The sequence below is a fragment of the Nothobranchius furzeri genome, chromosome 10 (assembly GCF_043380555.1).
Source record: "Nothobranchius furzeri strain GRZ-AD chromosome 10, NfurGRZ-RIMD1, whole genome shotgun sequence".
Classification (NCBI taxonomy): domain Eukaryota; kingdom Metazoa; phylum Chordata; class Actinopteri; order Cyprinodontiformes; family Nothobranchiidae; genus Nothobranchius; species Nothobranchius furzeri.
In genome coordinates, this window is record NC_091750.1 from 56,759,775 (window position 1) to 56,784,252 (window position 24,478).

The 24,478-nt window shown below is 41.9% G+C and overlaps 2 protein-coding genes across 4 annotated transcripts; both read right to left on the minus strand.

The window, feature by feature from the left end:
• Positions 1-4,349: 4,349 nt before the first annotated feature.
• LOC107386753 (prenylcysteine oxidase-like) lies at positions 4,350-9,196 on the minus strand. The gene is made up of 7 exons (XM_015961360.3): positions 8,872-9,196; positions 7,671-7,877; positions 7,312-7,486; positions 6,085-6,296; positions 5,631-5,771; positions 4,885-5,296; positions 4,350-4,793 (listed from the first exon to the last, which is right to left on the minus strand). The coding sequence occupies exons 1-7, from the start codon at positions 8,978-8,980 to the stop codon at positions 4,544-4,546; spliced, it is 1,506 nt and encodes a 501-aa protein (XP_015816846.3). The 5' UTR covers positions 8,981-9,196; the 3' UTR covers positions 4,350-4,543.
• Positions 9,197-9,601: 405 nt separating this feature from the next.
• tcerg1b (transcription elongation regulator 1b (CA150)) lies at positions 9,602-21,775 on the minus strand. Of its 3 annotated transcripts, none has more exons than XM_015961346.3 (21): positions 21,687-21,775; positions 19,213-19,444; positions 18,625-18,777; positions 18,182-18,470; positions 17,847-18,089; positions 17,389-17,448; positions 16,182-16,382; positions 14,022-14,128; positions 13,738-13,823; positions 13,452-13,612; positions 13,246-13,327; positions 13,016-13,151; positions 12,809-12,898; positions 12,605-12,723; positions 12,291-12,441; positions 12,045-12,209; positions 11,197-11,379; positions 10,926-11,105; positions 10,708-10,791; positions 10,511-10,611; positions 9,602-10,311 (listed from the first exon to the last, which is right to left on the minus strand). In XM_015961346.3, exons 1-21 carry the CDS (start codon positions 21,731-21,733, stop codon positions 10,110-10,112), a joined length of 3,072 nt encoding a protein of 1,023 aa, XP_015816832.3. In that variant the 5' UTR covers positions 21,734-21,775; the 3' UTR covers positions 9,602-10,109. The 3 variants fall into 3 exon arrangements, with proteins under 3 accessions (XP_015816832.3, XP_015816831.3, XP_015816833.3); XM_015961345.3 differs by having other exon boundaries at positions 13,738-13,826; XM_015961347.3 differs by lacking the exon at positions 17,389-17,448 and having other exon boundaries at positions 13,738-13,826.
• Positions 21,776-24,478: the final 2,703 nt, after the last annotated feature.

Here is a 24,478-nt window from a genome sequence, read left to right on the forward strand (position 1 = left end):
GAAAGCCAGGTTCCATTTGAACACTTCCTGCAAACCCTTTACAAACTAGCGTACGCAACAATGTCTCGTTAAAATGTTAACTAGCTAATAAGAGAGGGGTTTCCAGTAAAACAAATAGCGAGTCTTGCTTTCTCTTTACCCGCAGCTCAGTCAGTATGGCCTCCTGTCCGCCCCCTTCCTCATCTCAGCTCAACACACAACAACCAGTTAGCTTCAAAGCTAATCCACCGTAGCCGATAAAACACGCACTCGCCGCTCGGCAAAGTTCACCTATACGCACCAATAACGCTTCTACTCACTGTTAAGACTTCCATGCGCACGCCTCGCTCGCTGTTTGCTTCCCGTGTTGAAGATAAAAGCGTTCCCTATTCAATGGAGTCCACACGCTGTTAAAGCTCTCTCGGGTTTGTTTTGTTTTTCTCTTTCCTGACGGCTTTCTGGAAAGCGCGTGACCGTTTGACCACGTGGTACGCCGCGGGGCCAATAGGAGTAGAGATCGAGCCTGAACGAAAACATCTCCTTTTTAATTTCATGGTAGTTTAGCTATGGCAAAAGCAGCAATGGGTTTAAAACACAAATAATATTATTAATAACAACAACAATAATAGATGTCTTCAGAAGAGTACTGGATTACGATTTGTGAAAAATATTGTCTCTTCAATTAGGTAGTTTAATTTGGTTTCTAGTCTTCACTGTGAATAGTAGAATAATGCATAATGATGAATAGTGTGAAGCCATCCGCCCCCTCCCACCTCCAGACTTTTCTATGGAAAGAGAAACATGAGTGTGACAGCAGAAAGATTGGCACTCAGGTTAATAAAACAAAATCAAATAAAAACACACTATAAAAAGAACTACATAATAAAAAGGGAACGAAATAAAAAGGGATAATAAAAAGGGAACGACATTTTTAGAGACTCAATGGGAAATGCAAAATAAATCACATTAATTTTAGTTTCATAATTACTCAATTACTACTTGGTCAGGGTCAGTAGGCTAAATGAAAGCAGCATATCTATCTATCTATCTATCTATCTATCTATCTATCTATCTATCTATCTATCTATCTATCTATCTATCTATCTATCATCTATCTATCTATCTATCTATCTATCTATCTATCTATCTATCTATCTATCTATCTATCTATCTATCTATCTATCTGTCTGTCTGTCTGTCTGTCTGTCTGTCTGTGTGTGTGCGTGCGTGCGTGCGTGCGTGCGTGTGTGTGTTCTTTTCTTTTTCATTAGGCAATGGCCACTGTTATTACTGATCCTTTTCAGTTACTTTCAGTCAGGGAATAAAGCAATGACAAATATTTCTATAAAAGCAGAAGAATTGAACATTTCAGAGCACAAGAGAAAACAATTCCAGTTGATATTTTTACCATTTTGGGGGCATATTACATACTATACCAGAGGTTATTGTTCTGAATGATGTGTTAACTCTTTAATGTTCACATTGACAAACAGCTCTCTGTTCACTTTAGAGAAAAATATGAAGAATGTTTGTTCCAACATTGCCATGTTTAATATTTTTGTGTGTTTTTGGTAAATTTAGTGCAACAAGTTCAATATACATGAGTAATCCTGTACTATATGGTTGTCCTTAAGGTCAAAATGTGGAAATTGAAATGAAAGCAGAAAATATCTGACTTAAAAGTATAGTGTAACTAATTGTGTCATTGTCATTTTATGCATAACACATTTACAAGACTACACATTTGAATTATCATGTGAACGTTAACAAGGTATGTATGACACTTTCCGTGATTTTAACACCTTTATTCTCATTAGAAGTGTGCTTTACTGATTCCATTTGCCTTAACAGAGTATATATCAATCAGAATAATGAAGTGGAAATGCATTTAAAACATATCAAACCAAAATGAGTCTCATGCTTGACTCCTGGAGGAGCTCACAAACCCCCTTGATTCTATTTTCAGCAGTGATGTTTTCTTGCTGCTATGAAAGCAGCGATGAGCAGACAGAGCTTATTAGACATGGTGCTGTTTATCTGCAAGTGGGTTTCATTCTATCAGAGTCTCTTCCTTACATGAGACACTGAAGCCCAGTTTTTTTTTTTTTTTTTACACAAGTCATCTGGAAGATTTCTTTCAACGCACGAGAAACATTTAGAAAACAGCCACATCTCAGTTTTGGGGAGCAAACATTTCACTCTCTCCTCGTTAATGTAATAAGATAATTTTTAAAGAAGCTATGATCAACAGAAAAAAGTAACGCAGACGGGCTTGTTTCATAGCCAATAGTGAACGAGACCAAATTCATGCTTTGCAAAGTCTAGGAACGCTCCAGTGGAACCTCCGCAACCCCTAGCAGCATTCTGGCTGGCCAATCACAGCTCTCTATAGGGGTTTCAATCCTATAGAGCTTGGTCCACAATGGTGGGCCAATCACAGCACTCTTAAGTGCTTTGTTGACCAATCATAGCGCTTTATTCACTTTGTGGGCCAATCGGGGCCCCGAGCCCTCTATTCGTCTGGTGGGTAGGATGATGCAACAGAGTGGAACAAGATGGCGACAGCTAGTTTGAAACAACTTTTACATCAATTTTGGACTATGGCCCAATCCCAATACTTGCACTGCACTCTGCGGTCTTCAGCAAAGTGCACTTGGAGAAAGTGCGCTGTAGGGTTCGAGTGCATAGTACACAAGTGTCCAAATAACTGCCGAATTGGGATGAGGAGCATTGCATCATCGATCGCATCGCATGCCGGGATGCTGGTCGCTGTGAAACTTTTTTCAAAAACCTTTATTAACAACTTTCAAACTAACAATAAAGCAATTATTTGAAGTAAATTTAACTTCATTGCTGCTTTGTCTAAAACATTCAGAGCATCAACTAATCATACTAAAATTATTTTATTAAAAAATACATATTTTCAGAAAAGGAACTTGAGCCTTTCCTCCCGCAGCAATGACTTGTGGGTAGTTCCGTTGCCCGAGGTCCGCATCGCTGCAGACTTGGGTGAAGTGCAGATTAAGGGTGCAATGGGGGCGTGGTCAACTTCCGCACTTGAGAATCGGGACACCCTATGCACTAGCACCCCTGGCCGGAACCGCGCAACTGAAGGGCGCAAGGGTGCAAATGCAAGTATTGGGATTGGGCCTATTTGGAATTGGGGCTTTATTAGAATCAGGAGCAGATAGATGTATTAAAGTCCTTTCTTTAGAAAAAAGGGTGTATTTTCACCTTCAATTGTAGACTGCCCCTTTTACCAAAATCTATTGCAGTGAGTATGTCACCTTGTTCATTGTCCGGTAGTATGCGGCCATCGTTTGAAAGGCAATGGTAGAACCCGCCCCACGGCCGAGAGCCATCAATGGAGCGCTGCCAGACTAAAAAATATATTTATTTAGTCTAGCTTGCCAGGTTACTTGTTTCAGAAAGCAGCACAATGTCACATCAGAGGAAAGCTTCTGACGGCAGGATTTGGACTCTTACTTCCTGTTATTTGGACATTTCTCCTCTGATTGGCCAACTGCAACACGGCTACTACTGACTGCTTTGCAACGCTGATTTTTAACTCCACAAATAACACAAGCCTGAAGGAGTTCTGAGTGTGGTGTAGTTGCTAATGCTAATGGTTAGCTTCTACTATCAGAAACGTTCTCTGGTGACTCCTGAACGCTAAACCTACAACAGCCTTCCCCATCGTGAGTCAGGATGGGTGAGTCCACGAATGTTAAGCGACAGTGTGACATCGATCTGTCAGGCTTTTCTAAACCTAACATTTCACCGTCTATTTTCTATCAGAAGATAACGCAGGAGGTAGGTGTAGGAGACTAGTTTCATGTCCAGCCTGCATGAAAAACGAGTGACTGAAAATAATAAAAAAAACAATCAATGATTTTTCAATGATCCACACCTTTAAAAGACACAAAAGAAGAATGTTTCTGTGCAGGCTAATACACAACACACGCACTTGTTGTTGGTCACATGAGATGACTGGAATGGACTGATCTGGAATATTTCAGTGTGTTTCACAAAAAATTACATTCATAATAAACTCTTCCACCACAGCTCAAAACTCCTGAAAAAACAAAACAATACAAATGTCTTAAAAAGACAACAACCTTTTCCCACCATCTCAACAACAATAAACAAAACAGCAAAAGACAAAAACTTTCATAACTCAGTTTCAGTCCTTATTAGCAGTGTTTGATCTGAATGACGCCTTTATGCTCAAGAGGGAAAAAATCTTCAGCAGCAGCAGATCTGTCCTGTTTTGTTTTGTTCTGTTCAGACTGAATGCTGGCTGGCTCCATTCCCTGAAAAAAATTCTTTCCGCTGGATTATGCAACAAAAGCAGCAGGAAGAGGAGATGAAAGTCTGATGAAAAGGGCGATAAAGCCTAACACCAGTGGCTACCACTGTAAAGTCACAGCTATCTCATTAGCTTATAAACCGTCACACTGAAATCTGACAGCAAACCGAGTCAATCATAAATCTTCACATTAATAATCAGAGGACAGGGTGCAGGTTGGATTAAACTCTAGAGATGAGCCAGTGACTAGACTCATCAGAGCTCCGTCTTGATCCTGTGCATCAAATCGCTCTGATCCACCATGTCTGTTTGTTTGTTCCAGCGGTGGTACGCCAGCAGGGCGATGTTCTTAGCAGCCACTGAGCTCATCTCCATGGCGCTGCCAGCCCACTCGATGCCATTAAGGTAATAAAGATTAGGGTGCAGCTCCACCGGAGGCAGGCCCTGGCTGCTGCCGTAGTCGGGATAAGCCTGCCACTCGGTCACCTGCACCGAATAGTACGACCTACAATTCAGGCGTGATAAAGCAGAAAATAAGTTTTCACTAAATCTCTCTCTTGGTCAGGTGTGTTGTTTTATCACCACATGTGACGTACCTGAAGAGTGTTTTGAGCTGTGACTTTTCCAGCGGTTGAGAGGAAAACACTTTGTAGATTCCAGCCTCTTGCGGCTGCTTGCGGCGAAATCCCGCTGAGATGTTGACGGGGCAGACGCTGGCCACGCTGTTGAAAAACAGCCCCGGCGTCTCGGTTGTCAGGACGCTGGCAAAGGGGAACAGGCGGGGATCCGGGTAGCCGAAGATGGAGGTGTTGAGGTAACCGTGGACAATCGTTGCCACTGTGCTGTGATAATCGCCGGGCATCTGTTTGGAGGGAGGCGTGAAACCTTGGAACTGGAGTCCAGGACCGACACCGTCCTGGAGAGGCGTCGCCAACACGACGATGTCATACAGTTCCGATCCCGTTCCTGTTGCCGTGGTGAAGTTCAGCTGGTACTGGAGAGCCTCGCCTGGAGGATAAATCAATAAAAAACTGTTATGATGCAAAGATACTTGGCAAAGCAGGCACAGACTTGGGAACGCCAGAGGCTCACTTATGATTGGCTCTGGATCCAGGAAGTATGGAGACAGGACGGATTGTAAACAAAGACTACGTCCCTCTTCGGCCTTTTTAAAAGGAGAAAAACTGGCCTCCACCCAGCCGGCTGAGAAGGAATCTGTTTCAGTGTAACCTCCCTTCCTCCATGACTGAGACATCATTTCACTGCAGAATTATTGTTTATCGGCCCTCTAAGCTGAGATGAGAGTGAGGGTGCATCTCTGGGAAAGGATGAGGTGGAGTACCTGAGGAGATGGGGGAGATGGATCGAACTTCTGCCTTCAGTAGATTAGCGTTGGCCATCTTCAATAAACCAGAACACACAAGCTTGTTGCCTCCTTCCACTGACCACAGGTTGTTCTGGGCTCCTGCTAAAGAAACGGCGCCTGAAAAACAAACAAACAAACACACACACACACACACACACACACACACACACACACACACACACACACACACACACAAAAAACCAATTATCAGCTGCTCACACATTTTCCTGCCCCCCTCTCATCTCACTCTCCTCTAGTATTCTCAACTTCCACCTCCTCCTATCCTTGTTTCCTGGAATTTTTCCACTCTTTTCCAATCTGACCTACATCCCCAGGATCGCACACGATCCTGCCCTAAATTCTTAACTAATCTGTCATTTTCCTGCCACTTTCCCAAAATCTACCACCCATTTCCTCATAGTCAGCTGACCTACAAAAGCAGGGATGCTGACATTCTGTCCATAGTTGACCCTCATGACAGGTGCGATGACCTCATCGATGAAGCGCTGCGACACGCCCAGCTCCAGCAGCGAATCTGAAAGTGGCCTCCTGGTCATGTTGATGAAGCCACTGCCTCCCAGAGAGTCCAGCAGCTCCTCCACTGAGCTGAAGGCGTAGCCGTGGGCCTGGTACTTATAGATCCTATAATGCACACACAGATTATAGTCAGTTAAGCTGGGCGGACACTGTGCGACCTTTTCCACACGTAGCACTCAGCTTCAGCTCAAACTGTACGACTTCCTCGCAGGGCAGATCTCACGAGCCATGTGCTCAGCCTGTACGACCCAGTTCTCGGATGCGACCTGACTGCTCACACTGTACGGCTGGTAGCAACACGTCGGCCCTAAAAAACATGCTAAAAATAGCAGTTTTTACACAACACGTCAGACTTTTTGGTCTTGTTTTGCCTGTTGTCCTTTGGATTTATGGGGGTTGGATGAGGAAAACGAAATAAAGAAAGTAAATCTGTGTTTTGTGATCAGTTTAATTTGACATGAACACGACAAACACGCTTCCTTGACAATCCTGGTCACTGTGTGTAAAAAAACGTTTAGAAATAAAAACGAACAACGTGTGTTATTAGGGAAATGGCGGGTGAGCGGTGTTGATGCATGATTGCGCATTCGCCGTGAGCAGTTCTGGTACTTTTTGGGTTGCAGCCGCTCGCTGCGCCGCTTCAACCCTCATGAGAAACGAGCAAAAATCAAACACTCTAGAAGTCCGTGCGAGCTCACAATTGCTGATCGGTAGCTGGTCACGTGGTGTTAATCGCCTCTCGTAATCCCCTGTACACTACACGACGCTCAGCGCAAAACTCGCCCCGATCTTGTGGATTCTCGCACGAGTGGAAAATCGGCTCAAAAAAGTGAAAAAGTCACACAGTGTATGCCCGGCTTTACTAAACGGAGGTCAGATTTAGAACATTTTCTGTTCCTCATTCCCGTATGGAGCTGGGAAAAATCTCTTCCAACAGAAAAATAAACCAAAAATCCCAATCCTTGATATTAGTTTTGATGATAGTGTTAATAATTATACTGCTTTTATTCAACAAAAATCTACATTTCCATATGTTTTTAAAAAGCAAACACGTTTCATTATTAACCCAACAAATAGCTACTGAGAATAAAACAAAAAACAGTGTGTATTAAATATTCACCTCATGAATTTCTCCATAATTTCCTCCACCCACATTTGAAGCCGAATGAAGCTGATGCCATAGCGCCACCACAGGCGGAACAAGTCTAACAAATACCAATCCGTCTCTTCCAAAATCACCTCCTCTCCATTATAAACAGCAGTCTTTCCTGCCACTGTACGGCGATGCTTAAGGCCTAAAGGAGTGAACACAAACCAATACAGAAGCATGAAAACCCAAAGGGTGAAATCTAATATGACAATGAATCGGTGCAACAGGAATACTGGACTAGTGTTTTGAACAAAAACAAAAAGAACAGGAAAACTATCAAAAGCTCACAAGGTTATTAAAAGTTCTGTTTTTACAGTGTACCTACTCACCTAACTGTTTGACAAACTCCTGCATGTGGAGATTCAGGGAGTGTATAATCGACCCTCCAGACTCGTAGTCATTGTTACTGACAGTGACGGTGGCGAGACGGCCTCCAACCTCACCCTTCTCAAACACGTCCACCTGCACCTCTGGCCCAAAGTGCTGTCGGAGGAAATGGGCCGTGGCGCTGCCTCCTATCCCTGCTCCAACCACCGCTGAAAAACAAGGAAGAAAATTTGAAGAATCTCTTATCTTTTAAATCTGCATCCAAGATTTAAATCGCATCAGTTTTATTGATTACATTTTATTTTTGAGAATAACTAGACTCAGAATAAGAGAATATCAAAATTTCTAATTTTAGACAATGCTGTTTTTTAAAGCTTCCAGAACAAATGTTTTATTACCTATTTATATTTGTGCAATACAAAGGTTATATTTTAACTAAATCCTATTTGTACAAACAGCTCTGCAACCTCACATATTTTATTAATACATTTTCCAGTTATTTCAAAAACAAAACAAAAAAAAAGAATAAAACATGAAAATTTACTGAAATCAGCTGGTCAGTAAAAAAAAAGTATTTTGAATAGATTTAGAATTAATCAGTGTGTAGTGGTGCGCCCAAGGGGTGGCCTGGAATATTTTTGACCACCACACTTAGTAAATTACATTAATATTCCCACAAAACATACACTCATCTTTTTAAATCATACAAGACATACATTTTAAAGCCATTAACTAATCTAGATAAAATTTTAATAGAAATTGCATGTATGCCACCATTTAAATTTTTTATTTAATTTTGTATTTTCACTGAAAAGCTTGTGGGGTAAATGTGTTTGTTTTAAAGATTTACAAGCTAAACTCTCCAAGAGTTACCACTGGGACCAAATCGGAGGGATCCCAAAATTGTCACTGGCCCCCATCAAAAATTTCTGGGGTCGCCACTGCCAGTGAGAATAAACTATCACCTTCAACCTTCCTAGTAATTTAACTAACACAAATTGATTTAAAAAAACTAATAATCTCAACAAAATTTGTCCTTTCCAAGGAGTAGATAGAAACACCCCGACATCTAGCAGGAATGCAGTTTCTGCTAAACAAAGCGAAATAACGAGACCCTGAACGCCGCATCTTGCTCGCTAGCATAAGCTTGATTTAGCTTCTTTGCTTTCATGTGTTTTTAAATAAACGTGCAACTCATTTTACCAATTTTTGAGGGCGGAGCTCCATCAACATGGAATGCCTCTGGTTCTCCAGCAGCCGACCAAACTATTGTTGCAACAACTGCGAAGACCAAGAGCTGGAAGCCGCCCATGGCGGCTACAACTACCTTTACTGAAAGAGGTTAGCTACGTTAGGTTCCCGTTAGCTCCAGTCCTCCATACGCTTAAAAATAACTAAAAACTGCACATAGATAGGTTTCAACTGACGACAATAACAAACAAAAAGTGAATTTAACAAGATGAAGCTCTAAAGGTTAGCTGATGGGTTTGATGATGCAGAACAATTTCAGTGGGGTCTACACTTTTTATACCACGGGGCACTTAGCGATGAGCCGTGTAGGCGGAGTCTGTACTTAGACCAAGGTATGACCATTGTATTTTTTACTCATTGTCAAGTTACCTTGAACATAATTATATACAGAATGCATAGTTTCACTTATCAAACCGCACATTTTAAGGTGAAGCCTCGTCCTTCTATTTAGTGAAGCTGTATAAAATGAGCGCAGCCCTAAAACGAACGATCAATAACTTCCGCCGACACCACGTGATTCAAACATCTGCCTGCCCTGCAGGCACAGTAAACGCTTCTTTGTATGAATACTCTCGGTACGTTTTTGCATTTTATTATTTAGTGGTGCATTTTACAGTCAATGCAATGTTTACATAAACTGGTAAATGTATCACTGTGCCAAATGACAACACAATAAACCGTATTGAAAAACAGTGGAAGATGCTTTTATTTCATTTAACAGAAAAACTGCAGCGACGCTGGAATAAACCACTGAGCAGAAACTAACATTCACACTGAGCCATCAGAAACAGTGACTGGCACAGTGGAGCTGTAAGGCTTTAAGGACGCCTTTAACAAATGCACATATTTAAACGTGCGTGCACCATACACACCCACACATCTTCATTTACATCAGATATCTTACATCTGTGTGACTGTTCAAACAACAGCCTCATCACTTTGCCTCCCTCTAATATGTGTCAAAGGTCATGGGCCACCAGGTAAACCTCTTGTCTGCCGTTTCTTGAAAAGAAGGGCTAAAAGGTGACATGACAGAGACCTTAACCGTTCATCTCTAACCAAGTGAACCCTCAGCAGTAACACTGTAAAGCCAGCCTGGAGGCTGGGGTTCAGGGGGTGCTGAGGAGACATCATGCTCTGACCAAAGGGAGGGCAGGGAGGGGCATTGGCCATGAAGTTGTTGAGGTTGGTCACTTTGTAGAGCGTCGGGTTGGCTCTGAGGCAGTGGGTGGAGGCGGCGGGCCACGGCGGTCCAAATCTTCAATGTAGAACATGATGAGCTTCCTGCGTTCCTCTGGGACACAGTCCAGAACCAGATAGCGTTTGTCATTCTGAAGGATCTTCTCCACATCTTTCAGATGCTGCTCTGACTCCTGGATCAGCTTTCTTGACCTGGAAGACGAACAAGACGTCAGAGGTGATCAGAACAACCTCCGTAACAGGGAAACTTCCTCTCGTCTTTTAAACAGACGTTTTAAAGTAACAGGATGCAACTTGGACCATTTCTCGGCTCGAATAATACATTTGGGGCAACAACACAATCTTAAAAGGGTTCAACTTCTTTTCCAAATCGCCTGATGGATGCACAGACCTGTATGTGATGAATTTAGTCTCCTTTAGTAGAGTTCTGAAGTCGGCCTTGGCGGTGATGTATTTGTCCTTGATGTAGTCTTCAAACTCTCGCTGCCTCTTCTACAAAAACAACAAACACATCCAAATGACAGGAGTTGCTACATGGTAAGGTTCACTCTACTTAGAAAAGTTCACGACCTACAAAAATAGTCTTACTCGGTCACTGGAGGAAAATTTAATACATCGTGGGTCGTCCTTGATGACCTTCTTCACTTCCTTCCATGTAGTTGTCAAAGTGATCTATAACGCGCGCACACACACACACACACTTATAAACTATAACCAAGCTCATGCATGTGTGAGGAACTGAAGCTGACTAAACGAGTCACTCAGCCTTTTGAAATGTTTTTACATGTTTTTGTTTTACTTCTCACCGTGATGGTCTCATCCAGCAGCTGTCTGAACTGCTCCTTCTTCTTCTTGGCCAGTGCTTCCACGTGTTCATTAAACAGCTTCTCCTTCTCCTCTCTCTCCAGAAGGGAGGCAGACTCCCAGCGGTGGTCCTTCCGCAGGTTGCGGCGAGTATCTGACCACGCTGCATCTGAAGAACGTACCTGAGGAGACAACAGAAACGTGGATTGGGTCTTTTTGTTGCGACTACAGAATCCTCCACCAGGCAACAACAGAAACCGAGGAGCATCTCACCATATCGGACATGAGAGCTTTGAAATTCTGGATGGCCTCCTCCCTCTTGTGCTGCTCCCTTTCTCGGTCGATCTCTTTGGTTTGTTCCGATCTGGCCTTCTGGACCTCCCGCTCCCTCTCCCGGAGGCTGGCTTCGATACGAGCCTGCCGCTCCAGCTCTCGCTCCTTGTCAATGTCCACATTCTGTGAGAAAATACATGTCGACTTTTTGAGTTTGCACTTGGTACTGGTAGCAGAGCAGGACACACAAACGGTTTTACAAAATTGTTCCAGGAGTAACAGAACAGCTTTTTTTAGTCAAATCAACCCGGGCTTTCCACCAGACGCGTTAGCGGCGCTTAACGTAACAGACGTGCGTTTCCTGCTAGCTCAGCAGTGTGTCTCTCCTACAGGAAGCATTTCAGATGCGCACTGGCAGCAAATGCGTTCCACGCAGGTCATTATATCACCAGAGCTCACGCGTGATTTCGGCAGTTCAGAAGAAAGATGGCAGCACAAACCCGTTATTTTTACTTTGGCCTTGGAGGTGTCACAGGTAATGATGTACTTTTTTGTACAAGTAAAGCAACATTATTTTGAAAGTTCCTGGAAGTTTCACACTGCTTTTGTGTGCAACTTCCTGTCCGGCCCAATCTGAGCTGCCGAGCTTGACATGTTCTGGAAGCGTAGCATATTAATATAGGGATCCGAAGCAACTCGACACTACGCTTCTGGGACACGTCACTGGAAACACACCCGTCGACTACGACGGCGGAGCTAGCCGAGTATTACTCTTCGCTGATGTTACGCGCCGCGTACATGCCAGTGGAATTGCAGGACGAGGGCTTCGCCCTTTTATCAGATCCTACCTTGGCTTGTTTTTCCAAGAACTGCTTAAAAAGTTCTTCTCTGAGTGCAGAACTCTCTACAGCCTTGTACCGTGGATCCGTCTCTACTCTATCCTTCACTTTGCTCCATCGCTGACTTCCCTCTATGTGCTGCTCGCTCAGGAGGTCGTAGAAGTCTTGTTTCACCTGAAACAGGACAAAGAACTCCATTATGAATCATTTCCAAATGAAAACAGCTGGATGAGAATGACGCGGCAGCGTCGGTACCTTCTCTCCTCTGGATTTGGAGTCCTCCTTCTCCCTCTTCCTCAGCGCGGTCATGAATTCAATGAAGATGACCTCTCTGTCCTTCATCTTCTCTATGCTCTTAAATCGTGGATCTCTGCCATGCTTCATAGCAAACTCACTAAATGTTGTTCTGAATTTTTTTTAAAGAGAAATAAGAGAAGAAAAGGTCTTGAAGACATGAAAAAGTAAAAAAATAATCAGTAACTAGCATTTTTGTACTTGCATCTAACCGAATATCGGATGTTTCAATAAAACAATAAACAACCATGATGATAAACATCCAGTTTGTTTACTTGGGTGTGAGCCGGGCGTCCTCCATCATTCGTCTGAAGTCATCTTTGGCCTGCATCAGCTTGTTCTTCTTCTCCTTCCTCTCTTCCTCTGCTCGTGTCTTCACATACTGATCAAACACCTGGAAACAGCATCGCACGGTCACAAATGAAAGAATCTCACAAAGCGCCAGAAAACCCAGGAGAGAACAGAAGGAGAGGCTAAACCTGTTTTCTTTCTTTGGGATTGAGCAAAAGGTAACGTGGGTCAAACACAATCTTGTGGAGCTCTTTGTCCCAGGTGGAGAATGCAGACACCTAGAAGAAGGAAGATTTTATACCATAAAACCATCATCAGGTACCAGTTTAAGCATCTTAAGTGAGGGTGGTGAGTGTATAAGAAACAAAACACTCGGAACATGCAGCAATGTGTACCGCTCTCTCCAGCAACATGTCTCTGAACTGGGTCATCCTGGCCTCTAGAGGCACTACAGCTCTTTCTCTGGCAGCTCTGAGCTCTGCCTCCATCGCTGCATCTTTCTCCGAATCTGTGTCCTTCGCCTCCTCCTTCCTGTTAGGATGAAAGGATAAAGATCACAACGTAGCCGGAGATTTTCAAATAAACCAGCGACTGAGACAAAAGAACCCGCGTTACATTTACTTACTTTCTCTTTTTGGCTTTGGTCGGCTCCTCGTCCTGATTATCTTCAGCAGTGGTGAACATATCAGGCTCTTCTTTAAGGACGCCTGACCACACACACACACACACACACACACACACACACACACACACACACACACACACTTTCATTATATAAAATCGAAAATGAGACGAGCTGTGTTTAAAGTCCAAAAGTACGTGAGTCCCCACCTATCTTCTTGCTGTCCTCCAAGCCTCTTTTGTGCGGCGGTTCCTGAATGTGTTTATCCACATCGGCTCGACCAATCAGCTCTTCGGGTCGATCCCACATGGAAAGCCGTGTGGTGGGGTTGTAGAAGAAAACCCGGTCGTCTCCTGTCCACACCACACACCTGAGCAGAAGAAAGGACAACGGGGAGGATTAGATGCATGAACAGAGATTAGGGGTGTGTGTGTGTGTGTGTGTGTGTGTGTGTGTGTGTGTGTGTGTGTGTGTGTGTGTGTGTGTGATGTCTACCAGGGTGTTCCAGGGATCGGGTTGGTGGCTACAGGACGGGCTTTCTGAGCTGCCTTCTCCTCCTCCGTCATCTCTTCTTCTTTAGGCTCCTTGTCAAAAGAACGAGTAAAAAACTTACGACGACTTGAGTCAAATGTTGAACTATCCTATCATCCATCTGTTCGTGGGTCTATTTACTATCCTCTACACAAATGAATCTACATGCTGGACTGTAGCAGTTTGATTTTACTGCATAATAAACTAAGCTTATCCAACACGAGTCCATTATCGGTCTCGTTTCCCACCTCTTTAACAATATTAGAGTTTTCCAGTTTGTGCTCCTCTTCCTCCATTTCCATTGCTTCAGCCTCTTCCAGGGTCAGTCGCTCTTTGGCCCTCTCTGCTTCTTTTTCTGGGCACAGAGAGGAAGAACGGTCACAAACAGGGGATTTTATGTGCCTTTGGCCGTTTATCTGCAGCTCATTTATAGCCATGGAAATGGAAATTCTTCACTATGAATCTGTAATTGTTTCTGGGATTATGGTAGACTTGAGCTTCTAGTTTCATAGTCAGTGATGGAAGCAACTAAACCAGGGTATATACAGCAATCCTTAAGTAAAATTTACTACTTTTTAATACTTTTTTTTACTACCTTCAGAATTTTTTTAAAACCATCACAACACTAAATTGCAAGTGTTAATCAGCAACCTATTTACACATATTTTAACATATATAACATACAAAAAGAATAGACTTAGAGACTCACTGATGTTGACAATGTATTGCACATATTTATTTTACTTAGAAAATAAGCCAGGCACTTCTGTTCAGCAGTTCAGACAGTTGACCACGAGGCCTGAAATGATGCACAACGACCACTGAATATGACGTCATCATTATGTGACCGGATATGCTAAAGTAGGGCTACTCGATTATGGCAAAAACAATAATCACGATTAATGTGACTGAAATTGAGATCTCGATTATTTAAGACGATTTTTCAATTTATGTAGATTTTTTTTTATTTATTTTTATTCAGTCATAAAACTGCTCAGGGCACAATCAGGGCAAAAATAAACAAGAAACAAGATGATCACTAAAATAACTCCTGATTCCCAGTATAAAAAGACCAATATACTTATAGCTCATAGTCTCTGACCCAAGGGCTGTAGACCTTGGTTTAACTCATTTAAGTCTAACCCGTACAGACCCAAATACCAATATCTTGCAAATACTGACAGCAAGAATTATACAGTGGCATTTATAACAAATAAATGCAAATAAATTGATGTTCACAAAATGTTGCATAACATTTATTGAGTCGTGTCAAGGTGCTGTAGGAGCGTGCACTAGCACCGTGTCCTCAGAGAGATTAGTTATTAGTTATCAGCGTGAGGAACTTATTTCTACCTGATTTATAAACTATTTATTTACAAGTCCATCAGTTAATGTAATAATTGTCCCAACCACAGCTGCACCCCCCCACCCCCCAACCCCGGTCTCACAGCAATCAGGGGCAAGCTGCATGTGTGTTTAGCGTGCCGCACGCGCACATTTAGCCGTTTTTAGCGGCTCAGCAGTCTGCAGGTGCGGTGTGTGTGTCACTCACTCTGGTTAATCCAACAGGGAGCCGACTCTGAGAGCCGTTTCTTTAGCGACCAACACATCACTACATCATTCCCTTTCCTAATGTCCTGAAGAATGGTCCGGAGCGCAGGCGGAGTGTTTAGCTAACCTGCAGGAAATGTCGACGACAGTTATCCAGAAAGTAGCTAAGGGTTACCAGAGATGTTTCTGAGGTGTTCGCTAGGTACTTTTAAGATTTAAAAAGTCAAGAAGGGGGTCTGAAAAGCTGCTAGAAATAGCATCAAAGTCGCTAAGTTGGCAACGGAGCGCTTCATTTGTAACTCAGGGCAGCGCAAGTGGGAGGAGCAAATAATCGGCTTGTTTTATTTTTATAATCGTTCAAAACATTTCATTCGGAATATATTTCTATGTCGATGTTCAGAATACGACACCTGATAGTCTGAAAAAAATAATACCTAACTTGGAAAAAATAATACCTCTGAGACCAAATTTAACACTTTTAATGGCCTTAAATTTGACTATTTTTATTTATCACTTTTTAATACTTTTTAAAACCCCGCGGACACCCTGTAAACATGAAGGAACGGCAAAGATAAAAATCAGACTGAAAGTTGGCGGGACATTAGAAAACGGAAAAATGTGCAATAAAAATAAAAGCTGCAGCAAATCAACCTTTTCCTGAGAAAGAGGTCAAAATATTCAGGACAGTGGTGTCACAATTACCAAGGCAATCACGGCAAACATGGCAAACATGTAATAAAATATAACATCTCATGATGTGTATCTTGATTAGCTTTCTTTTTTTGTTATTCCAGTTCATGACACTTATCAGAAACTATTTGTTAAAAGTTAAATAAATAATGAACGTCTACATCTACCTTTCTCCACCAGGGCCTGCGGTTTCTCCCAGGTGGATTCCAGCGTCCGGTTGTTGTAGTAGTACGTCTTCCCGTCAGCCGTTTTGTACTCCGTCCACTCGGGAAGCTGCAAAGATCCGGCCATGGAAGCAGGAGCTGCCGAAAGTGTCAGCTGGGGGTGCATCATAGAAACTAAAGGCGGGCCCATGCCGGGGAGCATGCCTGTAGACCAGAGAGGAAACGACAGTCAGTTATGCTATCGTTTCATCTGAGCTGCTCTCAAAGGTCTACACTAACTATATATCAAATTTAAATAGATTTGCCTGCCATATTTATTGATATTGTTATGTTTATGATCCACACATGTGAAAAATGACAACAAACCCCAATGCAAGCACAGTCTGTGGTAATAAACCATAAAAATGAGCCAAATCTTTACCTTACAGCTTTTTCAATGCAAGCTCAAAGTCAAACTTCTCCGTAAAACCACAGTGACGCAGACTGATAAAACCATATCTCACTTTTCCTGACTAACATGTATATAAGAGTGAACAAACAGGATATTTAGGGGTTGACTGATCAAAGAAACAAATTCCTTGATAAAAGACACAAAAACAAATGAGATAAAGCTGAATCTGTGGAAGAAGCGACACCTTTACAATGCAACTAACAATGGACACGAGTCATGAACACAAACATACAAGTGGCGACCACACACCCCACTACCATGCCACAAGCACATGACCACAACAGGTAGCCCCCCCATTCTCACACAACAAACCGATAGCGGCTAATGCTAACTGCTCTTAGCTTGTCCCTAACAAACCTAAATTTGCCCCATTTATTGACTAAAGCAGCAGAGTAAATAAAAACAAGTCATGTGACGACACATTCTGAAGAAAACGCGCAAATCGAGTCAGTGCATCTGTTTCCTTTACTAAAGCTTCTGCGGTATGTTTCCAACGATACAGTTGGGTAAAACCAGAGCTAATACAACAAAGTTATCATGAGAAATGAAGCGTGTGTGATCACATTTAAGATGCATCTGCTTCTGTCTGCTGGAATGGCTGAAAACTCACCACTTTACAGCGAATGAATTATGTTTCACAGCATTCAACAGCATGCCACGGTTTCAACGTCCCCCACATTTACAAAACGATGCATGTGGACACCATTCACTACCATGCCATCTAATGTGGGTCTGAGAGGAGAGCAGCTGGGTGTTTACCGTTGGCGCTGGGGCCTGCCTTTACACAGGGAGCACCTACTATCTGCACCATTGCTACACCTGCAAGAACAACGGACAAGCAAGCATGTGGTTGAACACAGCAGGACACCAGACATCAGCTACCATGGTGTGCACGAGTGTGTGGTCCCAATCAGACACTAAGATACTACACACCCGTTATTAAATGACAACAAAACGTTATGTAGCGCTACAGTAAATCTGATCCCTTTATGTACTAAAAAACACATTTTTCCTATAAGCATCACAAAAAAATGACTACAGTACTCCCCCACCCGCACATGTTGACACTTAGCAGAGGTGATGCTACGAGGAGCCGCACAGCAACAAGACAAAACACTCAAAAGTTTGTTCCATGTGTCCCTGAATCTTAAAGGTTGAGCTAACCAACTGCAGCCTTAGCAGCAAAACGATCCTTCCAGTGCAACAGTTCCACTCACCTGGCAGAGGAATGTGCATGCCGGGTAAAGGCACCCGGAACGGTGGCACCATGACGGGGGGGAAGGCAGGTATGGCTGCAGTAGGCTGGGCCACACTGTGAGGCAAAGCTGCAGGCAGCAGTGGCACAGTCTGAACGGCTGTGACAGGTGACGGCACCGTGGAAACGGTCACCACGGTGACCGGCGACACAGCAACAGTGGATGTAACTGTGGCAACAGGAGGGTGGTCTGCTACGACGGTGGCTGCAGAAGACAGAAATTGAATAATAATAAGAGAAATGGTTACTTTCTGATTTTGTTTGCACGATCTGTTGGTCGTTGATGCACAGCTTTACCTGCAATGGACACAGAGGGGGAAGCGGTGGTGATGGGGTCAGGACTGGAGGTGAGCGTGTGGGATGGGGTTGAGGATGGGGCTTGAGTGGGAGAGGCTGCTCCGGCTGTGCTGGCCGTGGTGTTCCCGCTGCTGGAGCTGACAGCTGCAGTCACACCCACACTAGGCCCCGAGCCTGCAGCTGCAGGCCCCGCTACCAGGAGAGGGTTGAGTTCAGACTGCTGGATGACCTTCACACCTTCTGGTTTACTCCAGGATGACTCCCTGGTCCGAGCGTTATAGTAATATGCCTGTGAGGGTAACGAGAGGAACTTGTCATCTAGTCTGTAAACACAACTTGAGATTTAGTCTTCATAAAAAATCTGGAAAAACTGCATAAATTAAAAAAAATATATATAATCAGTCTCACTAGAGAAACCTGCATAAACCAAACTTCCATCTGACCTTTCCGTCCGGTGTCTTGTTCTCGACCCAGATCTCCTCAGCAGGACTGAGAGTGGGGTTTCCAGATGAAGGGACAGGGGGCATTCCAGGAGGAAACAACATCCCAGGAGGAGGCGGCAAGTTTCCAATAGGAGGGGGGAGAAACGGAGGTCTCTGCAGAACAAAAACAAAACACAAAAACAGCATTTCACTTTTGTAATCTAAATCAAATAATTGTAAAACATTTAGGCGGATTTCTCTCTAAAATGCAGTTATATGGCTAAATTATGTCTGTTTCTTTGCAGACAGCAAATATGAGAGCTATACGTTAAAAAAAATCTGTTTTTATTTTGTTTTCCTCTTTTCTATGTTCAATCCATACTGTTAACAAGATTCTGAATGGGTAAATAAAATTAATCGTAGCTTTTTATGTAGTAAGCCTGCATAAAAAAGCAAACATGTAGCAATTAAGCTAAAAATTATCATTTTCTGATTTATCCATATGCCACTGTTATCTGAACTGTATGTCAAATCCAGCTTATTAGCTTTAGACAACATTGTGACTCCTAAAAACAAACATAAACATGTTTGCTTGAAGCTAAAAAGCACCTGGAGGTGAGGAGGTCCGATGGGTGGTGGCATGCCTCCTGGTGGTGGGATGGGTGGCATGTTGGGGTCAAAGGGTGGGCGTGAGAATGGAGGTCTTGGCGGGGGTCCCCTCATCATTCCAAACGGTGGTGGAGGTGGTCTGAGGAGGGGCGGAGGTCCCCGTAACACCGGGGTCTGAGCGGGTGCAGCGGCAGGGGCAGGGCTGCGAAACTGCACTGCCTGCTGCATTATCCTAACAAAACAACGCAGAGTTATGCACAAGTCATAAAAGAAGAAATGCACGATACTCAAACTTGTAAACAAGAGACAGGATGAAAAATACCCAACAAAATGCCAAAGTAGTCATGTGAAAAGTCGTTACATTAAATTTAAAGGTTTTTTAACGCAAAGTTTCGTGTTTTCTACTTACAAAAATGCTGTTTAAGCCAAGCCAGAGCCAAGAAAAACACAAACTGTAATAAGAATATTCCGTTGCAAAATCAATACTAATGCATTACATACACGGTGGTGATTACATGATTATAGGGCTGCACAATATATCGAAAAATTATCGTCATCGCGATAACACGTGCGATAGGCCCATTGCAAAACACGGCAAAAACAGCAATAAATGTTTGGTTCAAACATTTCCATCAGTGTCATACATCAGCTTTTTGTAAACCAGCTCTGTTTTTTACGCGGAAGTATTATTTGACCAAATGTAGTCCTTCTGATATGCGGCCAATCAGATGGTTTTGTTCGTGTAATACGCCCGCCCCCTACGTAGACCCTTTTGGAAAGCAACACCCGAACAGAGTTAGCGGCGCCATTCCCTTGTTCGCCTTCTGGCTCAGAGCAACGAACGCACTTTGTGCTGATGTTTCTGTTATCAGCGTTGCTTTCAAACGTGAACGCGAGTCCGCTCGGTGTCGTTAATCATTTTTACCGGGCTGACTCCGACATGTGCCGGTGAACCAACCCACCTTCATGTCGCTAGTGTTCCACCGGGTGGTGATGTTAGCCCCAGGCTCCGGTTAGCTTCCAGCTAAAAGGCTACAGCACTCTCCTCCCAGTCCCACCCTGCTAAAGTGGGCCTGGAAAAGTTCCCCCACACATCAAAGTGATTTTTCATTTATGAGCTTTTATAACCTTGTTAATCAGGATAGTTGATTTGCTGCTGCACATAAACTGTCAGTCAGAAGCTCTGCTAGCCGGTTATCTTAAGACGAGCTAGTTCAATTTGTTAGCTTGTTATCAGAATCATAATTGCAGTTTCATCATCTGAGTTGCTTTTTAAGATCTAGGTAAACTTGTTCAATTTGGGGTTAAAAACAAACGTTTTCACATATTTTCCATGTAGTTTTTTACCAGTTCCTCTTCTGAAAGACAATTGTTTTTCTCTTTCCCTCAGAAAATCTTAATATTCTCCTAGTTTGGCCCAGCACAGTTCACTTCCCAATTACAGCAACAGCCTTATATCATAACCACATAAGTGGAGAAAATGCTCAATAGCAATGAGAGAATTTGCTGTTGCATTTAAGTGATGTTAACTATTATTTAACATTTAAACTTATTTTCTGATTGTTTTTATTTATTCAAACAACACTGGTAAGGGATGTTTTTCTGTATTTGGAGCATCAGAAAAAGTTTTATGGTGGAGGTGATGTTTTAAAGTCACTGAGAAACTGCATGCATGCAGATGTTGTTTTGCTGCTAATACAGTAGCAGGTGCAGCTGCATATTTTGGCAATAAAAATGTTATGCTGTAATGGAATTCATGCATTAGTTTTTGTTTGCTTTAAACCCAGAGCAGACGTCACACGCCAGATGACAACACTACATACTTTAGGATTTGTTTATTTATCGCGAGTAATATCGATATCACAATATTAAGCACTGTTATCGAATATCGCAGGTTTTCCTAATATCGTGCAGCCCTACATGATTATTTATCAATCTAAAAAGTTAAGTGTAGCATGGGGACAGCTTCTGACGCATTCAATTTTGCAATTACGTTTTTGTTTAAACTGTCAAGTTAGTACAGATGCTTGTGTGTGTGTAAAACCTTTTTGAGGGCATGTCCAGTAATCCGTGCACGTAGACACAATCAAAATTTTGTCGTCTGATGCTAACCAAACTAACAGAAACACACACCATTCAAAAGACTAAAGAAAATGATCCGCGCTTCTGTTTACAAACACATACAGGCTTGGTATTATTTGTTTAAACGTGTACTGTCTAAACAGAAGATCAGGGCCTTGGGAGATAAGAATTCCGTTTATACTAGAAAAATGTCTGTTTACCGCCCGCTACAAGCAGGACGAGACCTGCAACATGGGCTAACTAGCAACAAGCTAGTTAGCTGGCGTGGCTACATTCACCAATAAACCCGCTGATTATTACGAAGATTCCGCCAGAACTACATATGCATATGACATTTTAGATTGTGATCAATTTAACGATAATCTCACGTTCACGTTGAACGACAAATTCACCTGTTGTCGTTAAACCCAACAGTATCGGTCTCTGCCTGGTCCGCCATTACAGGAAAATGTTAATTGATCTCTTCCTGGAAACGCCCCTAAGAGGGTTTGCCCTTTTCCCATTGGCTGATCTTTGACGTCAACATCGATGCCGTCTGAGCAACGCTCGCACCTATTGGATAATACTCCTCTCGCGTAACTTCAGCAAATCAGTCATTGGCTAATATGGGTCTCATTTCTTTTACACGTCTTTGTTCAGTCCGGTTGTTGATAAATAGTTTAAATTAGCTTGAATGTGATGTAGATTTATTTGAATTAGGCACATTTGAATGTTTTACGCAGGAAAATGTCTTTACTGTTTAGTTATCATAGTCATACTGTTGCACTACTGAAATGTAGTATTAGATCTTCTCTGCACTTTTTCTAAGTTTGTATTACTCAAGACGTTCTGGCTTTCCCGTTATCTTGAAGAACCATGCAGTTAACGCTAATTTAAAAACCATAGCAAATTGTAAGTGGTATATTCTATATAGATTAAATTTACAGGACGTGCTAATCAGTTGTCTTGTTTAGCTTTTTGATGGCTGTAGTAACCCCGTGTCCACTAGAGAGAGGTAAACACCCCTCCTTAGTAAGCCAGATACTAAAGGATTGGGTTTTATCCATTATATATATATATATATATATATATATATATATATATATACCTGATATATATATATATATATATATATATATATATATATATATATATATATATATATATATATACCTGATATATATCAGGTATGTTGCAATCAATCAAGTTAAATGATGAATTACAAGTAATTGAATTAAACGTATATTTAGACAAAAAAACTGTAAAAATTCTTTTATTTATTTGAGTGTTTTATACATTCATGGTGAAATCCTAATACATTATTGCTTTTCCTTTAAAACAAAATGTGTACCTTTTATATATTTTAATTCAATGTATGTGTGTTTTTTAGATGCAGTTGGGTATTTATTGATCTTTGAACTAAACAATAAATGATGATAAATGACCCCCACTTGTATAGCACCTTTCAGAGTCAGCAGCAATCAAGGACACAACAGCAACATTCTCTGTCTGGAGCCGGGATTGAATCTGCAACCATCCAAATGCTGGACAACCCCCTCTACCTCCTGAGCTACTGCTGCCCAACAAATAACTAAAAGTTCTATATCTGCAGTGTTTGATTAGAAATTACAAATGTATGCTGTTAACAATTTCTAATTGAATATATTTATTTTATATTGCCTATTGCTAACTTAATTTAATTTAGTAAGAATGGATGTAGTTTTACCAGGTGGCCACCATATCACAAAAAAACAGTAATTTCCAAAAATTTGCTGATTTAATTTGATACAAATTTTATTGATTTGATTAAACAAGTTTAAGTTATGTGCAACATATTATATTGAATTGGTTCGGGGCAAAATAGAAAATGAGTAATAATTAATAACTAGATTTTATAATAACAAATGCAAGTAGAAGAAAACATTTCCAAACTGTTTTTATTCACAATAAAAACGTGGAAACTTTCCAATGTTCATTTGTTAGAGCTGTCTATATACGGACAGTATTTAACCCTAAATATAATATTATCCAAATACAGTGCATCCGAAAAGTATTCATAGCGCTTCTTCTGCTGTTGTGTGTCTTGAAGATCAAGATACATATTATACCTTTAGCGGTTCTTTTCATATTTTTTGATTAGCTCTAATCGTAACCACACAAAGCCAGCAGAGCTTTAAATCTTCTGGCTTCTTTGTGGCCTCATGAACTCTTCATTTAGCTCTTTGAGTAATTTTGGTAGGTTGGCAACTTAAGCTGGGAATAAACTTGCTTTTCATCCTCAAGTCCAGGCAGGCAGCTGGCTGTCTTTGTTCACATCCTTGCTGCTGCACTGCATGTAGTACTAGACTGTTCCACTAGGGGGAACTCAGACCAGACAGAGTTCTAGGTTTGTATGTGTCAATCAATGTATGTATGTCCATGGTGTCAATGGGTACAACCAAAACAAACATGGCGTCAACAGAAGAGATCATTTACTGGTTAATTTTGAGATCAAAACAGAAAATAGATGGTAAAAAAAACCCTCAAAACCAGAGACGGAGTGACCATGGAGAGCTTTTCTCTTTCGTTTTGTCAACCTCACCTACTGGTAACTTGTATGTTGCAGCTTGCAAACGCGTCAAGTTAATTTCAGGGGACACATATAAACAACGCTTCAAATCAACTAGTTACACGAGGCAGCCATCTTTAAACACGTGTGTGCAAGTCTAAAAATGTAAGACAATATCGATACATCGCATTATATCAATATATTGTGATATTTCACCTTACAATACTGAGTTGATATGTAAAAGCAGTGTATCTATATTTTATTTATATTTAATTGAGAATTTACATGCAATTATTTTCTGTACTTTTGTGGTGCAATTCAAACTCCGACTGCTAGGTGACAGTAGCTTTTAACGCCTTCATTCTGATGTAAAACTCTGGAGGTGTCTTGCCTTGAGTCAATTCAGTGTTACATATTTTAAATACCATCTGGCGTTTAGTACAATATATGTGTCATCTCTCCTGTTTTGTGATTTATATCTCATCACCAAATTCTTGCAGACACACCCCCTACTGGTCACTCTCAGGAAGGTTCTTTAAGGGGCCATATATTTTTTCCATTTGCAACCCTTTCTTCAGTGATGGAGCAGAAAGCCTGGGTGCAGCTGAAATTGAGCTATTCTTTTCAAATAATGTCAACAAATGAGGAATCTCTGGA